The 21,593-nt window shown below is 42.2% G+C and overlaps 1 protein-coding gene across 1 annotated transcript in view; it reads right to left on the minus strand.

Moving 5' to 3' along the window:
* The window catches only part of LOC139057309 (zinc finger protein 11-like), a 39,617-nt gene that overhangs the window by 14,909 nt on the left and 3,115 nt on the right, over positions 1-21,593 (minus strand). Inside the window, exons 5-16 of the mRNA XM_070535258.1 lie at positions 21,160-21,208; positions 20,792-20,838; positions 20,670-20,715; positions 14,991-15,078; positions 14,386-14,548; positions 12,429-12,785; positions 11,737-11,860; positions 9,917-9,945; positions 7,556-7,732; positions 7,034-7,209; positions 1,773-1,963; positions 1,242-1,264 (exon numbers count right to left, since the gene is read on the minus strand). Of these exons, the coding sequence (XP_070391359.1) occupies positions 1,242-1,264; positions 1,773-1,963; positions 7,034-7,209; positions 7,556-7,732; positions 9,917-9,945; positions 11,737-11,860; positions 12,429-12,785; positions 14,386-14,548; positions 14,991-15,078; positions 20,670-20,715; positions 20,792-20,838; positions 21,160-21,208 (1,470 nt within the window). The remainder of the gene's footprint in view (positions 1-1,241; positions 1,265-1,772; positions 1,964-7,033; positions 7,210-7,555; positions 7,733-9,916; positions 9,946-11,736; positions 11,861-12,428; positions 12,786-14,385; positions 14,549-14,990; positions 15,079-20,669; positions 20,716-20,791; positions 20,839-21,159; positions 21,209-21,593) is intronic.

The raw sequence follows: 21,593 nt of genomic DNA on the forward strand, positions 1-21,593 counted from the left end.
CCAAAATTAGTTTGTTACATCCATTGTTGCCATTTACTGCAATATGTGCCCAATGAGGTGCGCAAGTGTAAACATATAAATAAGAAAACAGCCTTTTGGCTCGTGGAGCCACTAGCTACACAGCCACGCATGCAATGAAAGTTGAATAAAACAACAAAAGTATCTTTGGCGTGTCACGCAACTTCTTAGCACCTGTCGCAACAGCCTTTAGATAGCTGCCTTCTGTTCTGTTGTGATGGTCTTTTGTATACGCTTTACACTTGGCTCGTAATGATCAAGCAGTATGTGGCACAATACACAGTGCCCGCCCGACTTCAGCAACCACCCAACATACGCAAAAATATCCAGGTCATTTGCCACATTGCAACAGTGTTGGCAGGTACACCATAAATGCAGAGGCGTGGGAGAGTGAAAAACGAGCACGGAGCAGAGAAAAGCGGTGGAGATGGCACTACATTTAAACATTGCGGGGCTTTCGGTGAACCTCCCTGTTTTTCCCTCTCTTTTTCCTTCTTTCTCTCTAGGGCAAATATAATATGCACGGCGTCATAACTTTCAAAGTACATTTCAAACTCAAGTGCATGACCAAAATTAGGTCTGAATAAGCTTTCCATGCTGCTGGTATTGCAATAAGTAAATTAACATTTTTCTCCCTTAAGTTAGTTTTCATGGAGTGCCTTATTGTTTGAATATCAAAAGAAAAAGGATCATCACTTCAAGAAGTTAAAAAAAAGTGTCAGGTCAAAATGCAGGACACATTACCCAGTATACCAAAATTTGGCACCAAGCACTTTTCCAAAGGTGCACAAGTTTGTTTCCCACTATTTTTCTTTTTTTAGTGAGTATTAACTTTACGAAAGCTGCATTGCACAAGAAAGAGTGATAATCACTTGATGCATTTAGCAAAATGAGCAAGACGCCCGAGAAAAGAACATCAACCATTAATTATTTTTTACAGTCAGCTATCATTCTGGTGGCACTTTCAGGATGAACAGCTTCCATGAGATATGGCAGCAGCAAAAAGGCAAATACAACGAATTCCAAGTGGTTTACCTTAACATGAAACACATAATTAATGTGGTGCCGTCGTGTCTGCTCGCTGTTATTAATATTATATTGTTTTAACTGTTGTTATAACTGCACCAGAACTGTACAAACTAACTTGGAGCACTGACAACCACAGCATTGAAACTGTAAATTTCATGACTACGCAAGGATAATAGAAAACTAAGACTTCTCACCTTCTCTTCTTCTGATAGCTCATCTAAAAATAAAAAGCAAGAAACTATGTCAATTCAGGCTGATTACCACTGTTCCGCAGATCTGTTGATACTACTACACAAAACGTCACAGTACAACTGGGCTAGTGATACCACACAAACACATTAGAGGAAAGATTTGCAAGGAGAAGCATGGCAGCAGAGCAAGATTTCTTTATTCAAAACATCAGTTTTAAATCACAGTGAATTTTAGCCACCTGCCATGAAAGCGAGCTTCTCGAAAAGCAAGCAAAAGTGTGATGTTTCAAAATCGAGGACTTTAATATCCACCAAGTTTTTTTAATCTTGTACTGGCTAACAAACAAAACTTAAGCTTACTGAAATCTCCAGCCTACAAGATAAACTATAACTCGGGTCATTATGAGTCCCAGTGTGTGTGTATATTAACACAACAAGCATATTTATGATCCACAGTTTCTTTCTTACAGCATGCTCTGTTAGCATTACGCTGAAGGACTCAAGTGGCAGCAAACAAGAAATGATGCAACTCACTTATATGTGACAATGCCATGTGATAACGAAGTGTGAGCAGGTTCTTGTAGCGCCTAAAACAGAGCTTGCAGGAGTTCACCAGACGCGAGCTGTAGTGAGTGTACAGCACATGTCGACGGCACGCAAGGGCATTCTTGAAGGTCTTTGGGCAGTCTGGGCACTTGCGCGACTTTGGGTTATGCTTTTCGTTTCTGTAGAAGAACGAGAGAGATCAAGCTTTTAAAGGGGCTCTGAAACACTTTTTGAACGTAGTACAAGGGCAAATCAAAAAGTCTTTGCCCGTGTCTTTTTTTTTTTTTTAGCCAAATTATGGCTGTAAATGTGAAGTCAACATATCCATTCCCAGCAGTGGACCTTTCTTGGACCGGCCCAGCTTTATCTGCCGGGAGCTCTGTGACAGAGCTGCTGTCAGTTGTTGAAGATGGCGGTTGTGCTTCACAGGTACATGGTGTACGAGCATTGAAGTATGATTCGCTTTCTATGGAGTGAGGGATGAACACCCATCGAAACCCACAGGGAAATGCAGCCCACGTATGGGGAAAGGTGTCTCACTTTGAGAAGTGTGAGGTGGTGGTGTTGTGCACTTGCAAAGGCAGTGAAGACATGCATGACAATGAGCGTTCGGGGAGGCCGCGTGCCATGAATTCTACCACATGACATCTCAAATTTAGTGCTGCAATGGCACGAATGTCGGAACCAGTGTGGGGACTATGAGCAAAAATAGTGCAAGATACGTAGAATAGTAGTATGTATATCTGTAACTACCTGTATGTACCCTACTTTGGCTAATAAAAAATAGGGGCAAAGACCTTCTAATTCACCCTCGTAAGAAAACGTTGCCGATCTGTTATAGAGGTTGCTGTGAACTTGTGAGCCAAATCGCCAAAGCCAAAGCTCGTGTTTAAAAGGGCGAAAAATCGCTTGCTCTCGCTTCTGCAATGCCGTCATCCAGCGTTCTCGAAATCAGTTGGCCTATCAACATTTCTGGCTGATTTCGTGATCACTTGAGGGTTTTCAGAAATACATAATTGCTAATTGAGTTAAATAGATGAAAAATATATGTGTACAATCTCAAAAAGACAGAAAAATCATTTCATCTTTGCACTGTGTGTAGCTGCTTCAGCTACCCATGGCCTGTAGATGGCAGCAACGTATTCCGTATCGCAGTCTACTGCAGCCGCTTCAAGGTGCAGTGAAGAGCTGTTTAGCCACTGTGTGACTAAACTTTTGGCCAGAACTTTGCTCTCTTGGCTTATCCTCTGTGGAGCTTCAAGCTTGCTAGCGGAGCCGAAAAGGGAGAGAAAGCCAGGTATTGGTGCAATAACTTCACCTATAGTTGAAGGATTCGAAAAATTTTTGCAGCATGACATTCGTATTGGCGACGTCCTTTAATAGTGAGGCCATCTTATGAATAGTTAGAAAAGTGTTTCAGGGTTCCCTTAAGGCAAGCAGAGTTTTTCCCCTGCATGGTTCTAGTGCAGTAACACCACCCATGCAACAACGTAAATTTATTGTTATGATGCTTTATACTGTTTTTCAATGGAGTTCAGCATTTTTTACTGGTGCCTAAAGCCCCAGAAGGAAGTGCACCAAATTTATAATTTCAATGGCTGTTTTGACCACATCAATGCAGTCCAATTTCACAATCACACATATATCAGAAAAAAAAGAAAAGAGAAGAAACAGTCACTTATACTTAAATATTCTCTAATTTTACAAGCATGAGAGCTATATAGACCAAGCACAGAATTGGTTGCACTTGCATAATAAAGTGCAAAAAATATATCTGCACCATTCATCTCAACAAAATTTCGACAAAAGCGGCGTGCAATGGAACATGCAATTAAACATCACTGGTTCATTTCGGTTGTAATTAAGCAAGTGAGTGTTAATATAAACCTCAGCATTTTTTATTGTGTTTGATAGGCTTCTTATGTATGTTCTTAGTTGCATATTACAGTTCTGAGTGTGTATTTTGTAATGACTTTTCTATTCATTTTTTTTTTCATCCCTCATGCTAAGTGGCCGATCTCAACAAAAGCGGTGCACAATGGTGCATGCAAGTCAGTGAGGAATCCCGAAAGTATGGAGCGCACCATGCCTCAGCACTGCAAAACATAGTTCGGCTCCATGGTGACATCACAGAAATTAGCAAACGAAATTGGCTCGCTCATCTACACAAGTTCCCAAAGTTAGACAGTGGAATGCAGTCACACCCACTTATAACGAATGCAATAATTCCACGAAAAGTGGCTGTTATATCAGTAGTTCATTATACCAGCACTTACCCTGAAGAACACATGAAAAGCATGGGTGTGCGATATATTCGAAAAGTTAGAATGTTATCGAATATTACATTTTTAGTATTTGTATTTGATTCAAAAAAATTAATATTTGAAAATGCTTGAACATTCGGTGGAATACGAATGTTTGAATCAAATCGAATGTATTGCATAGTTGAGCGGCTTCACGGTTCTTGGAATTTGTTTCTATTTAATCTAAGAATATTGGGACGATCTTGTGCTGAATTTTGTGATAATTTCGTGCTGCTAACGAAATCTCGCCTGTAAAGCACACTTAGCCACTAAACGTTTAGACTTTGTGGAAAAGCCAGCCTCTCAGTAGCAAAGAGCACGTACTTGCTGACCGCAAGGATGCGCATTTTTATTTATTTATTTTTTTTTGTAGCGTCCTCTTCCTACCCCCCCCCCTTCCTCCAATTCTGCTCTTATTGCTTAACAAGTGCGATGAGTGACGACTGGCACAGGGTCAAATACCTCCGAGTTAATGGGCATTTGATGCGGTATAATAAGGCGCAGGCTGGCGAGGACAGCTAGTGGGAATTACTAAATTTTCCAAGGTAACACGAATCAAGTGCTCAATGTTTTAGTATAACAGCTTGCTAATCGTTTTTTAGCATTGACAATGCAATCGCAATGTTCCAACATAACAAACTAACCTAACTTGCTAATATATACATGCGCATATCATTATTCAATATTCGATTCGATTTTCAAAGCTAAGTATTCATATTCAATATATATTCGAAAATTTTTATATTCGCACACCCCTAATTAAAAGCAATAATAGTGTTTTTTTTTAATAGAACACCCCTTTAACACGACAACCGGGCAATGGTTGCCTGCTTTTGCACTGTACTATGCACAACAGCCTTATCAATGCTTAGTTGATATTTCTGTAGAAGCATGCATGCCAGAGCAGAGAAACATGTGCTTGTTGGAGGAGCATGTGCTTACTGCCATTGAAGAGACACTAAAAGGCAACATTAAGTCATCGCGGCCTGTTAGAATACCATTCCAGAAGCCTCACAGCACTTGTTTTGTGCCAAGACATAGTTCCAGAGAAATGGGCTGTATTCCTCTAGCATAATTCAAATCACCCACCATGAGCAAGGCAGTGAGACGCTGCATACATCATAACCGCCCTTTACTGCTGTCAGTGAGTAAAACGATGTCCGAGAGCCAGTGCTACAGTTTCTTGGGTAAAGCATGACCCGAAACCGAGCCGAAACACCACATGGACGCAGTATTTCCTGCTGCTTGCATTTAGGATGAGCTTTGCAAGCCAGCATGACCAGCACAGCATTATGCTGTACAAAAACTACCAAAGCGTGAGAGCGCAGGGTCTTGTGAAACCAAATCCTTTAGACCACCTGTGTTGTTGTGAAGGGAAATGTAAATGAGTTATTTTTATAAGAATAGAACGGAAGTGGACAAGTAGCCTTTTCTTTTATATTGTAATGCAATGCAATAATATTGTCATTATCAGAGGTTGAGTACTAGTGGCATAATTATAATGAGGCACCACATCAGTGGGTTAGTACTAAAATGTCCCGAGTACTAGTGACATAACTATATTGAGGCACCACATCCTCGGGTTAGTACTAAAATGCCCTTTTTAGAATCTCATATTGGGTCCTACATTTACCTAAAGTTCTTGATTACTAAAGCTGTGTTCTCAGCAATATTTATATCATAGACGTTTTAGAGCATAAATCTATCATTTTAGCTTGACTTTATATACACCTTTAGTATTCCTTTAAGGTTCACCAACATCTTTAGTTTCACATGCATAGGAGTCCTGCACACATAAAGATGTGGGATCGAAATGAGCAAACGCTCAGAACGTATAAAACCTCCTCACGTCTCACTAGCGCATGTTAAATCTGCATGTCCAACATATGAAACAGACTTTACAGCCAATCTCACAAGAAACTGCCACTTAGTCTTGCTCATCATGAGGACGTCCATTTTGTGCCACATGAGCAGTGATAAGATTATGATCACAAAAAGCCTGCTTAAGGCTTACATGCAGAAAACGTGAACAAGAATGCAAGCAGAGGTGCAGGAGCCTCCTTCTGCTCAACTTCCTCACTACCGGTTCCACAAGACATGCTTGAATCAAAAAGGCCTTGCCTCCTCCCTATTTCCCTCCCCCTCCCTTTCGAATTGATAACCAGCTGACAAAACGAATGATAAGGCTCGACTTGCGTGCACTCCTGGATGTTTTATTCTCATTGATATCTTCTTCCACTTTTTTCCATCTGTCCTGCGGAGGACATCAAGGAAAAAGGCTTACGTTGAATCTTTCTGGGGCTCTAGGGAAGCATTTTAGAGTGAAGCTTTCTTTATGTACTTTAAAAAGTTCGCTTGGCAGTTGTCTGGCATATTTTAAGCACAGTGAACACAGTGCACACAGCACAACACACTCACATGAAAGTCTCACACCTGGCATCTCTCAAGTATAATCCACACAAGTACGAAAAATTCAAGCATGAATGCCTCAATCCCGCCAAGTGACATGCTCACATGAAAGTCTGGCATCTCTCAAGCATAGCACTAACATTGAGCAAAACGATAAGTCACTGCAGTATACTCAAGCATCAATGCATCAGTCATGCAAAGCAATGCATAAATCATGCAAAGCAATGCGCTCATATGGAACTGTTCGTGGAAGCGCTCACATGAAATCTCGAGGTATAAACCTGAGTGACAGTGAGACGAGACCACCAGAGATACCTAGGCAGGCCTGAAACTCTGTCGTTATAAGCGAGAGACTGTTACATATTGGATTGTTAATAAGTGGGTTTGACTTTATCTGCCACTGCGTCCTTATGTTGTCACCGACTATTGTAAAATACAGTTCTTAATGTGCAGTCATCCAGCAATTAACTATTGTTTCGGGAGGGCAGCCAACAATGACATAAGTCTCATCCACGAAGGCCAGCTCTGGCGACTTGCCTGTGGTGCAACACGGCAGCAGCAGTAGAAAATCGCTCGTAGCAGTCATAGCAGCGGTAGATGGGAGCTGGTGCGTGAACCTCCAGTAGGTGGTCTCTGAGCCCATCTACGCTGTCTAAGGTCAGGTCACAAAGGCTGCACTTCTGTGGTTGGTTCTCCTCTGATAGGAGGTGCACCTGTTAATCCAGCAGATGATACACACAAGTAAAATGTAAGGTGCACAATGATGCAAGTAAAACACATGACAATTACAAAGTTTCTGGAGGACCACACTTGTACATTGGACAATATAGGCATTCCTGATTTTCCTTAACTTAGGTCTCAAAAGGGATACCAAGAGAAGATACAGAGTTAAGCAGGAGGAATAGTGGGTCACTGTTTTGGAACACTAAACAGGCAAGCTGGGCCATGATGTATATGCATACACTAAATAACAAGGACCACTTGATTTTGCTCCATATTATCATGTTCCACCTTCCTTATGTACTCGCCCCGCCCGTAAACACCAAAGAGCTGCTCTACCTGGACTTGGTGAATCAGCATGTAAGCATAATGAGCAAAACGATCCTGGCACGTTTCACAAATGCTCAAAGCATGCTCCGGGTGATTTTCAGCATAGTGGTCCGTCAACTTCTGGTACCGGTGAGTGAAGAATTCACAGTGTTCACAGTTGAGCCTGTTCCATTTATTTTTGGATTCCTAAAAGTGAAGAAACATATATTTCAGAATGTAGTATTACAGTACAATAGAATTCTGTAAATCAAAATCCCCAAGAGGGACCAGATCTATTAGAATAAGAGCTTGAACTAGAGCCTGTGAATACAGTGCACAGTGACTTCCACACCGCTCTGCTCTGCTCTAGGCTCTCCCTACATTTTGCGTTAACATTACAATAACTAGCGGCGGATCGAACCTTGGCATAGCTTGTTCCCAGCATGGGACTTGGCTGGGAACAACTGAGCAGTTCGATTTATCTCTCAATCAAGACTTCCAATTATTGGGATTTCGCTGTGTTAGCATTACATAGCTTCATACATAGCAGTGTAAAAAAAATGGCAACCTTTGACTAAAAAGCTACAGCAAAGATCACCTCAATAAACAAAAGTACAAAGAAATAAAAAGTACAAAAAGTAGAGCATTTCATGTCACTTGAAAAAAAAAGTAAGCTACAAGCCTAACCCCCATATTCTAGACCGTTCCTCCACTCAACGCTCCACCTCAACTCAAGAAAACCAATAGCAGCGCAACTCCTCCAATGATATAGTCACTACACTTCATGGTCATTCACGGCAATTTTTGAGAAGTGCTGCATCTTCATCATTCAAGAGGTAGCGCTGTGGTCAACTTGACGGAGTGAAGAAAGAGCTTCGAGTCAAGGATTGTTTGAAAATATAGGAGTAAGTGCACCATATATGCTGGTTGAAATACTTGTGAGAATTTCATGCAGTATACTAGCACTATAGACGCACAGAAGGTCGAGATCTCAAATACAAGCAAAATGTGTTTTCATTACTCAATGTGTACCACATTTGAAGAATTAAATACAGTAAAATCCAGTAGATACATTTTTCAAGAACCGCAGAAAAAAATGTAACAGCCGGGAAATCGTAACAGTGAGAAAGGCTGCACATCGCCACAACAACATTAGAAGCAGCTCTGAATGACTCACAGTATGGTTATTAGACATCATGGAACTCATACTGTGACCAGAGATGGTGTGTGGGTGCATGTGTAATTAAGGGACACATACAATGTTCTGTGAAAGTGGCCCCATTCTACTTTTTATATGCTTCACCACAATATTTTGTGTATGCTTCACCTGATATCACAGTTGTATCACGGCGAAGCTGATTATAGAGAACCGGCAATTATGCACCCTTGCCGGCCCCAAAATACCTAAATGTAGACTTCAGCTAGGTTCCCAGTAGGCTTCAACCGGTGCGCACTTATTCGGGAGCTTTGCCAAGTCTTTGCCAACTGCTCTGTGCCCACTTTCTCCCGACAAACAAGACAACCTCGGCCAAACAGTGCTACTGTGCCTGCTGACAGCGTCGCCTTTGCCGAGAACAGACTGGTGGGCTAGTTGGTACTGCATAACTTGAGGCAAAGTGCAAAAAAGACATAGGACAACAGAAGGGAGCAAAGACACAGTGCTGTGTCTTCGTCCCCTTTTGTTGTCGTATGTGCTTTTTTGCGCTTTGCCTCAAGTTTTGCCGAGAAGTCAGCGCAGCCACACGGAACTTGAGGTTGTCTTGTCTATATGCTTGAGCAACGTTAGTCGCTTATTGCAAACTCTGGTCACTTGTTGCTATGAATCAGTCGGTTGTTGCAATGTACTTGTCACTTGCTGCAATGAATTGGTTGCTTGTTGCAACATTTGGTCAGAACGAATCAGTTGCTTGTTGAAATGTACCAGTCGTTATATTTATACATTTATCGTTACGTTCAAATGCAACGTAAGATGCAGGAAGATTACACAATGGGCACCTATCAAACAGGAACACAACACATGGGTGTCAATGGAATTTAGGTCGGGACTGCAAAATTGCAACATAGCAGCCGGGAAAGTGCAAAATACAAAATGCAAATGCAAAATGCAAAAGCAAGAAATGTATCAATGGGGTTCCACTGTATTTGGTACCCCCAGAAATTCACTAGCAAATGAACCTACAAGCATACTGTAAGTTACTAGTGCTTCCATGGAACAACGTGCATGCTGAAATTTTAGGTTATGCATCCTGGTTGCAAGGCAATGCCCCTCTTTTTTATCACCAATAACATGCCCTGTAATCACATGACGAACAGATATACACAATCACAACAGCTGGACAGCCAGATGAGTAATGCGTGCTACAAAGAAAGGAGTAATGCGGAGTGACATACCGTAAGATAAACTTTAACGTCTTTTCCTTCTGAAAAAACAAAATAAAGAGGGGAGCAGTGGGAGGAATCAAGAAAGTTTCAGGTATCATAGTGTTTCAAAAATCTTTATCAAATGCACTGGTCTGGTAGAGCTTACTGTGTCAGAATGCACACACGAAAGCTAGATTTAATGACAGACCAGGAAACAATCAAGCAGTTCTGAAAAAAGCACTTACAAAAGATGCACTCTAGAACAGTTGTCTTACTACTTAAGTGAAAAACCTTTTACTTAGCCAGCACAAGCTGAAGTAGCCTTACTACAGCCAATATGTAGCACCTTGCTCTATGTTGAGCAGGCATTCAGTATAAAAACCATTTTCTCCACCCAGCCCCACAAACAGTGTTTTCATAAATGCATAAGCACAAAAGTTTTCATAAGCATGTGCTTTCACAAATGAGCCAAAACTGATTGATTCATTGATCCATTTAAAGAATTCAATGTTTCAAAGCAACACGTTATGGATGATGTCATAGTGAGGGCTCCAGTTTAGTTTGACCATTCACGGTTCTTTAATGCATCCAAAGTACTGTACACAAGCGACTTTGCATTCTACCCCCATTGAAGCATAGCCACCATGGCTGGGAATAAAACCTGCAATCTCATGCTCAGCAGCAGAGCACTATAGCTAGTGAGCTATCCTGGCAGGTGGTAAGCCAAGAACGCATTTATAGAAAAGTACATGCAAAGCTCTCCCTTCCGATTTGCACATGCAACTGGCTCAAAACATAAGTCGGCATCACTACCATGGCAGAGAGAGATAGAGAGAACTCTTTATTGGAAAGCAAGGACCTTTGCTGGTGAAGAACTGCTACTGATGTAAGCTGATTATAAAGGGGGGCAAAACATACACGACCCCCTCTCCCCCCTATCTCTTGCCTCTGCGTTATCTTCATAGCTACAGCTGGAGTTCTTATGAGCAATCACTGGCTCCTTTTATCCTTAACAGACAGTTTTAGCTTGGCATTTACCTGTCCTCTCCTCAGACTTGTATGACCCAATAAATTGCAGATGCATACAACACTCATGCCGGCAGCGGAAGGCAGAATGCTGCATTTACTCCACGAGCACCTCTATTGTTTTCAATGCCAGCCAGACGCGGCCGATCCATCCGTTCACCACCCTCTTCCAGCATCCTTTCCTACTCTCCCCTGTCGGCTAGCGTTCGCGCCTGCTGTACAGTCGTGGGGGAGAGTACCATCTGGGTGGCACCTCAGAGCGGAAGTCGGAGGAAGACTGACAGACGCGTAATAACCGGACAACTGACAGATGCAGGGACAGAGCGTCTACCATTTCTCATCCGGACAGCCAGCGGCGCCTGCTCAGAAGCCCGTGTTACGCAAGCAGGCGTAGCTAAATTAGTCATACCATCTGGGTAGCGTCGCATCACAGCAACTAACTGAACTAAGGCACACCAATGCCTCCCACTGAGGAGTGAGCGACTGCACTGGCGTTGAAAAAATATAAGAGGCGTTGGCTCCACTGCCAAGACAATTGAGTGGAGTGTGACAGTGCATCCATTTGGTTTCTTTCTCATTTTGCAGTGAACCCACTATGCACTGCCATCAAAAATGTGAACTCAATGCTGTTCTCTGCAGTGCCTGAGCCCACGAAATATGAGCAGAGCGAACTGTAAGCGACGCACAGCTGAAACTGTCGAATATATGTCCTGTAGTTAAACTACCTTTATTTCTCTGAAATGTAAATGCAGGATAGGTAATAGCAGATGTAAAGAGCACCTTTTCAGGCCAAATAAAATGAAATCGAAACCCATTACACTTACTACGCATGCAGATGGACCGGTGCTTGTAGAATATGGTATCAACAAAAAATCGTTTCGGGCAGTGGGGGCATTTGAGGGGTGCATTGGTAATGTGCTTGCGCCTCAAATGGACCTGCAAAGCTGCCTGCAAGAAGCACGCATTTTCACACCCTTCACACTGCAAACATGTTTTGAAATGTCTGAAAAGTATATTACAATGTTTGCCTACAAAGCCAACATTCTGATATAAAATGGCTAACCCAAGAGGGCAAGATAATTAGTCTTTATATATTCTATGTAGCTGGTGATGTTTGTTATTTCTTAAGTTCTTAGTGAAAGTTGTACAGAACTTGGTGCAGCCTCCTGTGGCTTGACCTGTCCAGCTCCAGTAAAATTGAACAGAATAAGGGCTATTAGAATGAGTCAAATTGGTGAGCAGTGCAAGGAAAAGGCCAAGCTAGCTCTCAAAAACCAGTCAAAAAGAGGAAGTATGAACTGAGCAAGAAATGTTAAGGTATCGATCAAGGCAACAAACTGCTGGTGACAGTCTCCAAAATGAGAGTGAAAATTAACTGTCTTTCCTTCTACTTTCACTGTTTACCACAAGCACAATGATGTAGCTTAGCCTAAGACAAGAGGTGCAATAAAAAGTAGCACAATTTGAGACAGGCACAACAGCCAAAACCAAAGGGTATGAACATAGTAAAACGTACCTGTGAAAAGCAAAATCGTGGGCAGTGTGGGCATGGCAAACGAGGCCGACGAGCACGGATGGCTCCCAGCAACTCATGCCCACTTCCAGTTTTCTTCTCAAACAAAATGGTAGGTGCATTGGCAGATTCACCAGCTGTGACAGCACCAGTGTCAGCCGTTTCGAGGTGGCTTGTACTGTGGTCATGAAGGCTTTCGGCAATGACGCTACAAATTGTTGCATCGACAGAAGTAGCCTCAGGAGGCGACAATGAAACAGGATTGAAGAATGCGGCCGGTAGTGTCTCAAGTCGCTGTATTGGTTCTACCCGAGGACCTGGACTGCACGCATTCCTTTGCACATGCTTGGCGTGTAGCTCCTGTGAGAAAGCCAGAATTGGAAGATGAACACATGCTCAAAGATTGTAAGTACGGATAAACTGCTGCAAACCATACATTTCATTACAACAGGCTTCAGCCAGTGTTACAGAGAAATAGACATTCAAAAAAAAAAAAACTGTAAGGGTTGTCTTTTGGACAGGTAAGGCAAGGTAACAGTAGAAGGAAAGCTGGAAAATGTCATATGCACCTGCACAAAAAAAAAAAGCTACAGCAATACCTCAAATCTCTGGCCACAATGCCAGCTTACATTTTTGCCACTTCATTCACGTATGCCATTGCTCTGAAGTGCAGCAAAACTACAGTAGAGTGCAACCCAAGTTTTTCAAATGCATTCTTCATCACACTCAAAGTTCACTGTTCCCTTCTATCAAATGCCAGCGCACCTATTACAATTAACTTCCGTTAATTCAATCTTGACGGGACTGATGGCATTTATCGAATTATTCAGGAGGTCAAATTATACAAGCAGCAGAAAAAAAACACCAAGACACATTACCGATTAATTTGCTAGTAGTAGTAGCCCGATTCTAACATGCTCCTGAATCAAACAATCAAACAGTCACCCTCTTTCTATATGCCCAAAGTAAAGAACTAACGTAGAAATGACATTAAAGCTCCTAAACATAGTATATATCTAGTGCACATCAAGTATTTTAGCAAGAAAAATGTATTGCACAATGGCAGATGCTTTCCTAAAATCAGCTTCACCATAATGCATTTGTGTTAGCTTATAAACGGCATGAAGGCAGTTTTGGTATTGTATCCGACTGGGCCGTGCAAATAGTGCAGCCCAATTTCCCTGAAAAAAAAAAAAGTGCATGTTAAAAACGGGTATATACCATAATAAAACATTGTGAACTGTGGTTACTGCTTGAAGTCTTCCTAAGGCAGGCCAAAAATAGGATTTTTTGACTGAAGATGACATATGTTCAGAGCATTCCATATCTCTCAAGCTCCACTGTGACATACACTGAAAGGGGTTGCTACTGGGATCGCCATAGAATCCAGGCAAGTGCATGCTGACTGGTCAAGTTCGAACTATCTCGCGAAAGTCAATTTTGGGATTAAAGTAAAGAAAATTTGGGCCCATAGAAATGCACGGGCGCCAGCTGAGACCCCGATTCAAGATCGAATAGAAACATTGCATTAACCACAGTCAAATTAATGGAAGTCTACAGTATTCACAAGTTGCACCCATTTGACAGTCAGCATAAGAGACTATAAGGGGAGTCGTAGCTCATAGTGCATATAATCTGTAATATCTTCCACTACTGATTGCCATCGTTATACTTTCTTTTTTTTTTTTACCTGTTCCTTCCCACCAAGTAGAGTAGCAAGCAAGTTTCTTCTCTATCTCTATTATTCAGTGCACCACCTTAAACACAATTAAGGAATCTAAGGCACATATTTTCTTACTTTTCATGCCTTCCATAATAAATTACAATATATTCTCACTCTGCTTAAAAGAAATGACCTTATGGCACAAATGATAAGGGGCACTTACACAACGAAACATGACAAGTATTTTGTACCTCTACAAACAAATGAACCAGTTATCTATAAGCAAAACAGCACCACCTTTGAGAGGAAGGACTTCCTGCATACACTGCAGTGGAATCCATTTTGAACATGAAGGCACAGGTGCTTGTTGAGAGTGGATTCGCTCTTGAAGACACGGCGGCATAGTATGCATGACTGTGCAGTTCCTCCATGATTAACTTCATGATGTGATGACTGATCTCTGCACAAATGATCCATGAAATAAAAAATAGGTCATTGCTTTCTCTATACTATTAGTTCAGAATTTAAGACACCAATAATTAAAGCACAAATTATTGCAATCAGTTCTAATAACATATCACCGAAAACTTCAATTTCATTTGCAAGAAGAGTGACTGATGGATTGTCTACCAAAGCTACACTGAGGCTATGAGAGAGACTGCAGTGAAGGGCTGTAGTTTTAATTCCAAGCTGCTTCTATTATACCAGTCAATTTTAAAATTCCAAATGTATTGCATGACACTTGGTACATTTCCACTATCGTTACTAGAGGTTGTAAACTCTCAGCAACTTATTCAAGTGCTTCCCGTGCAACTTCAAAATGCCACTTTGATAGTGGTAAGTGAGTTCTACTCACTATATGTCCCACATTAAGCCTGCACATACATACACCCCAGGCCTACCTTGAAGAGCTTATGAATCCGCAGTAATAACAGTCACGGCAATCCCCAGCCTTCTGGATGGGTCTGATGTCTCCACAGAGCTCGGGTACTGAAAATATACATAGCAACTTATTATGACCAAACGACAACAAAAATAGATGGCTTGTATGTCATTTGAGGGAGTAGGTTGGAACACTATTAGCATAGCGACGCGTTGCACCTTACTTTAAACCACTTATCTCCAGCTACAGTGTGGAACTATGCTCTGCTACACTCATGTTTGACGTCCTGTGCAAGCCGTCTGAGAGTTTTGATGTCAACAAACTAAGCATGGTTTTCCTTGTATGGCAGATCATGGTAGCTGTAAACAAAATTAGCAGGTGTCCGGACTGCACTAGCTGCTGGGGTGTGGGCCTGGGGATATACAACAACCCCAGAATGCGTCCCAAGTGCCTAGGTCCTGCGTCTATGGTACTCATCACCTTCTGTGGCTGTGTTCTGGTACTCAGGATATTAAGCACAAGATGCTCACTGATAGCAAGCTCAAGCCTGACGTTCCAGAGGACTATACTATTTAGATAACAGACAACAAATTTGCAAACCGACTGCTTGCAGTACCTGCATCACATAGGGCTACATGTTTACTTGAAGCTCCTTTTTTGTCAATTTTTCAAAAAATCCCCTCAAATAATAATGAAAAATATTAATTTCATAAACGAATAATAACAGGTATAGAAATAGCAACATTTAAATCTTTCTTTATTCTAATATCTATCATCGGGCATATATAGTTAAACCCCAATATAACAAAATCCTCAATATAACAAAGTATCTTACTTTTCATAATCTCTTGTCCATAGAACACCATGTATTTACAACCTTAATATAACGAAGTGTGTTTGTATGCGATTTCAATATAGCAAAATTTCGCTTCTGCAGCAAAGGAATGCCGAGACAATAAATGGAAACGTCCGCGGATGTAGATGATGAAATGATTGGATTACAAGCGGCTGCAAGAGAACGCATCTCTCAAATAGCGTGTGGCGCAACAAGAGCGACCGGTGAAGTCAAGCCGCATCATGTTCAGTGTAAAGTCCAAGTGCGATAAGATCCTATCGCACCCCGCGCACTTTGTGCTTTAGGTGCGAGTGAAAGTGCGCGACAGTGAGAAAGAAAGATGGTGGTTTCACGCTCAAGTGCTGCCTCCCTGAGCGAGCAAAGGGAAAGAGGGGAAGGGGAGCGAACTCACGGTAACATGATCAAGCGCACGAGAAGGACGGAGCAGGTAAGCTGGCGCACTTCACAATTTCTGGTGCGCGTCTCGGCCGTGGCTGCGCACGGCTGTAGGTGCGGCTGAGCGCATGCGTAGCCGCACACCCTGCTTTATAGGTAATCTGCCATGTGTGCAATGAGTGGGCGTGCCGAGGCAGCGTGACATCATGTAAGCTGTCTTCTGGCGCGTTTAATATTGAAGATTGCATAATTTAGAGTTTCGGTGACCTGTTGGAGTGAGAGGCAGACAAAGCATTCGCTCTCCGCTGCTGGCGCTTTTCATGATAGCGTCATACCAGTGCGGGCAAAGCTATCAGATACAGGTTCGGAGTGCATGCAAACGCGCGGCTGGCTTCGCTCAATTCGTACCGCCTATGTGAAGATGTCAACATGGCATGACACCGTATCATTCATCGCTGACTCCCAAATTCAACAAAATTATTTTCTCAAGTTTGCTATATTAGATTGCCTGATAATTTGGAAAATTCTGCAGCCGCTTTCCATGCAAGAAAAATTGATCGGCAACTGTACTTATTTGCATAAACTGTCGAATTTCAATAGAACGAAATTTTGATATAACGAAGCAAATTGTCTACTTTTCCTACTTCGCTATATCGAAGTTTAACTGTATATGTGAAGACATCTGAAAGAGGCTGTGAATGTGGCCGACAAAGAAAACTTCTTTTGCAGCACCAATGACAAAGCCGCACCGTAACAATATTGTGCACCAGAAGCAAGCATGAGTCAACACACACATGGGCTATGATGATTAACTAAGTTCATGTTCTTGTGCTATCAAGAGTACTTGTGCTATCACAAGAAAGGAATGCAGCTATGTTTTCCGATTGTCCTGATTAGTATGTGTGGTGGAAAACAGGTACAAGAGTGTTACCACCAGTCCCATATGGAGATCAGAATCCCATTCCTATCACCATTACCAGCAGGTGAACCATTCTGTGCCAAGACTACCCTAGCATGGGCACATCCAATGAGCAAGCAGGAATAGATGTGCTGTTTAGAAATCTAAGTTTCAGTAGAACAACAGGACATTTCCAGGACATTGCAAAATCCTCCTGCTGTGTAAATACTCTAGCCTTCACCACAAGGAAAAAAATTAATAACAGGGATTGTCATGCAACAACCTTGAAGCCCATAGTCATAGCAAATAAAACGGAGCAATCAAGGGGAAACGCACCGAAGCCACTTGGGAAGCGGCTATTTGTAGTCACCCAACCTAGCTGTGCTGGGATCATCATCTGCACCGTTGCTTGGTAATAGCAACAGGAAGCTAATCGTGTTGACACTGCGAAGTTAGTGTTGCCATTGCAATGACAACAGTGCTTTCAAGTATTGAGGCCAGGTACTTAAAGGGGACTTGAACCACCACAGGGGCTTGGTGAAAAAACATAGTCCATGCATAGCACATGTTGCTGTGAACATCTCAGCCAAGTTTTGCAGTCATGTGTGATGTGTGAATCTTGCAAGCAGAGTGCAAAGTAACCTTTCTCTCAAATGGTCCATTCTCAACAGAAGCCTGCTCCTCACTCTTTTCTGGACACTTTGTTTTCTAATATAGCAGCTTCCCATATGCAGTTGCTATTGGCCAATAGCTGACACCAATCAAGAGCGGTGTTTAGATCAGTGCACTTCTTTCTACTGTTACTGTGTCTATTTATGGACTAAGTTTAATAAACAAGTTGAAGTAAGCAAAAATTTGCTTCTGAATTTCGATAATAATTACGTACTTTCGGAAGAAGCCAACTATTGTCTTCTCAAACTGAGCCACGGCTGCCCACATTGAAATTAAACTTTGGCCACCCTGCTGATCGGTGTCGTAGCCATCGGGTTTCCCTAATTTCGGCTAGTTTTCAGCACTCAATTAGCCTCGAACCACGAGAAACTTAAAGTCAGACCACAAGCACGCCTGCCAGTGCACACTCCCTCATGGCTGCTCCTATGCCTTGGCAGACTTCACTTCGCATTGAGTTATTGATAGCACTTCAAAATGCACGGATTAGACGTGGCTACTATCCGTCGATCAAGCTGGTGCAAGACAAAGCTGGTCCGCACCAAGCAGAAGGGCCACACTGGGGCATATGAGTGCGAACACACACTCAAGCCCTGTCGTGCGCAAAGAAAATGCTGTGCATACGCACCACAGTTGCATGTGGCTGCGGTCTGCTACACAGCATAGACACAGCAGCCGCCGCGGGGTACCGCAACAAGTCTGCTGGCTGAGCACACTGCAGCTTGCTGAGGACAACCGCACTTGGCTTATGTTTGGCTAAAGCCTCTGAAACTTTGTTTCGAAGGCTTTACGTTTGATGCACTGTAGGTGTCAAAATCAGAAGTAGTGTCATCTACATTAACATCCAAAATCAAATTTGAACTGTGTGCCACCACAGTGACGTTTGTGACAGCGACAGTGTTGTGGGCACGCCCCGCTCCACCGTAGCCCTCGCAGTGCAAGGCATTGAAGTAGGAGTGGAAGCACCACAAAGGGGGTGTTTTATTGCCAACAATTCCACTTCTGCTGAACACACTGAAGTACTTTTTGCAGCAAAGTATTCTTCAAATAGACTGCTTTGTTTTCAAATGCATTTCTTTACTTAGACAAAAAGTAGTTCACGGCCCTTCTAAGACATTAAATGCGACAAGCAAAAAGTCAGTGGCATGGCTGGAAAAGTAGCAGCAACTCCAGCAAGCAGCAGCCCGCAAATTTACCACAAACCAAGCTACGTATGGCATGCTATTCCCAGGATTCAATGTGCAAAGTGTCCATTTCTCATGATTCCTCAAGCAGAGAGAGAACAGCATCAGAACAGTTTGTCTTGTGAAGACTGATTGCCTGACATCATGCTCTTTAAAGTTTTTTTTTTTCTACATGCTCTTCAACAATACCTACCTGAACTTCCATTTGACCAGTGTACATCAAAATAATGCCATTTCCATCTACTTCCAGACATGTGAACACAGCTCATAATTCTAAGTGCGAAATCTCTAAACTCTCATGCTTAAACCTTGACGAACTAACAATTTCTTGGATAAGAAACTTTCTGTCTTTTTGAAAGCAGTCCACTGTCATTGACCAATACTCTTTCCCTCTCAAGGCGTACCTCAGGGAAGTATCCTTGGACCCTTACTCTTCCTGATTTTCATCAATGACTTGCCATCTAACATTACATCCAATGTTCGACCATTCGCAGATGACTGCATTATCTACCATCAAATCCACTCCCCCGCTGATCATATCGCTCTTCAACATGACCTTCAATGTGTCAATAACTGGTGTTTGGACTGGCAAATGACCCTGAACACTAATAAATGCAATCTAATGACATTTACTTGCAAAATATCCTACTCTATTTTCAGTTACTCACTTGGCAATAGTATTGTTGCTCGCACATTTTCATACAAATACCTTGGCATTATTCTAACACCTAGCCTTTCACGGTCATCCCACATTGAGAAAATAACGGCTAAAGCATCGCGCACTCCCGGATATCTGAAACATAACCTTCGCAGCACTCCTTCCCTCACCAGAAAGATAGCCTACCAAACATTAGTGCAACCCCAGCTCGAATTCGCAGCTTCTATATGGTCACCTCGTCAGGCATATCTAATCCATCGTCTCGCGTCGATCCAAAACTGCGCTGCACGTTTCATTGCCAGAAATTATAGCCCGTTTTCCAGCGTAACTAACATCAAGTTGTTGTTGTCGCTTTCATCTTTGGAATCACGCAGGCCTTTGTCTTCTGCACAAAATCATGCATAATGTACGCCAATCTACTTTACCACTCGTTCGTCCCTCCCGCACATCTAGACGCCTGCATTATCATCTGTTTCCAACGCGTCTTCGGTCACACCAATGCATTCAACTACTCAGCTTTGCCACGTGCGATTGCGCTGTGGAATGGTCTTCCTGATAACATAACTGACATTAACAACCCATTAACCTTCAGACAAAAAAATCAGTGCAATGTTTGGCTAGTACTTAGCTAAAAACAAGTATCTGTTTTAGTTTTGTTGCTCTTACCTTAATTGTTGTGTATTATGTAAGCATTTGTTATAAGGTTGTTTGCTTTACTGTATACTGGAAAGCTAACAACTATTAGCTTACATTCCTTTCTTTTTATCTTTATTTATTTCGTGTTCTTCGTTTATTATTTGATGCTCGTTCTGTTCATATTTATGTAACAAAAAAACATGTTTTTGCTCCACAATTGTTATCTGTACCACCCCCCTCACGCGATACTCCTTCTGGAGCCTGTGAGGTATATGAAATGAAACGAAATCTCCCTTCAGGGCTCACATCTCTTGGTGGCACATGTACCTGCCACCACGTTGGATGTCATAAGCGCAAGTAACAGTCACAATGTGGCATAAGGACTAACTCAATATAACAAAGGCAATACAATGCAGACGCACCTTCTCTTTGAATATGAAGTCTGCGGTGCTCCTGCTCTGTCAATACCTGTAAAGAAAATTATTTTTTGTTTACTGCTCTTGTTGCACTGGGCAATACTGCTACTATAGAACTTTGTACTTACACCAGATTCAAAAGAATGTCTGAGGTTGCAAGGGAAACTTGTGCCACCTGTCCACAATAACAAAATAATGAGGAGCCAGAGTGAATATTTCAATGCTAGAGAATTCAAGCTGTATGCCACATTAAAATCCAGCACACAGCCTTTAGGCATAACAGTTGCAACACAAAAACTGTGACAATAGCGGTAGACAGGCCATGCAAAGCCAATTATGCAAACAGCAGCAACACCCACCACAGACCGTGCACAATCAATTGCAAACAACCGCTGTGAATAACCTTAGCACATCCATTTTGCCACTGTGCTTTACATACAGCCAATAATGTTACTTCATCTTTCTATATCTTATTTATGCAAAAGGTAATACTTACCATTTTCGTCAGACCCATATCGCACATAAATCTTCCCATCACAGAATTCCTGTAAACATATGAAAATGACATGTTATGTTAAGCTTTATTTAATGCAAATACAATCATGAGTGCAGTTGAATCCCACTAACACATTTCCCATTAACTTTCTCCAGTTGCGACTTCACTGAAGCCACTTAGGGCCCCCACCCCCCTGGCTGAAGCCCAGAATCTTAAAGCTAACAGTACACTTCAGTGCATTTCCCAGCGTCACTTTCGTTATACTGCCCCTTGGAAAATGTATCGGAGGTACTCTACTGTGTGCCGTGTGCACGAAGTAAGATAAACAAGTGAGCAGACTGATCTGATTATAGTGTTCCCTTCTTGAAGTTCCGAGGGGGCAGCAGTTTTGAGAATTGGCGTGCAGATGGCGACACTCGAAGATGCTCCATGCC

The sequence above is a fragment of the Dermacentor albipictus genome, chromosome 3 (assembly GCF_038994185.2).
Source record: "Dermacentor albipictus isolate Rhodes 1998 colony chromosome 3, USDA_Dalb.pri_finalv2, whole genome shotgun sequence".
NCBI lineage: Eukaryota > Metazoa > Arthropoda > Arachnida > Ixodida > Ixodidae > Dermacentor > Dermacentor albipictus.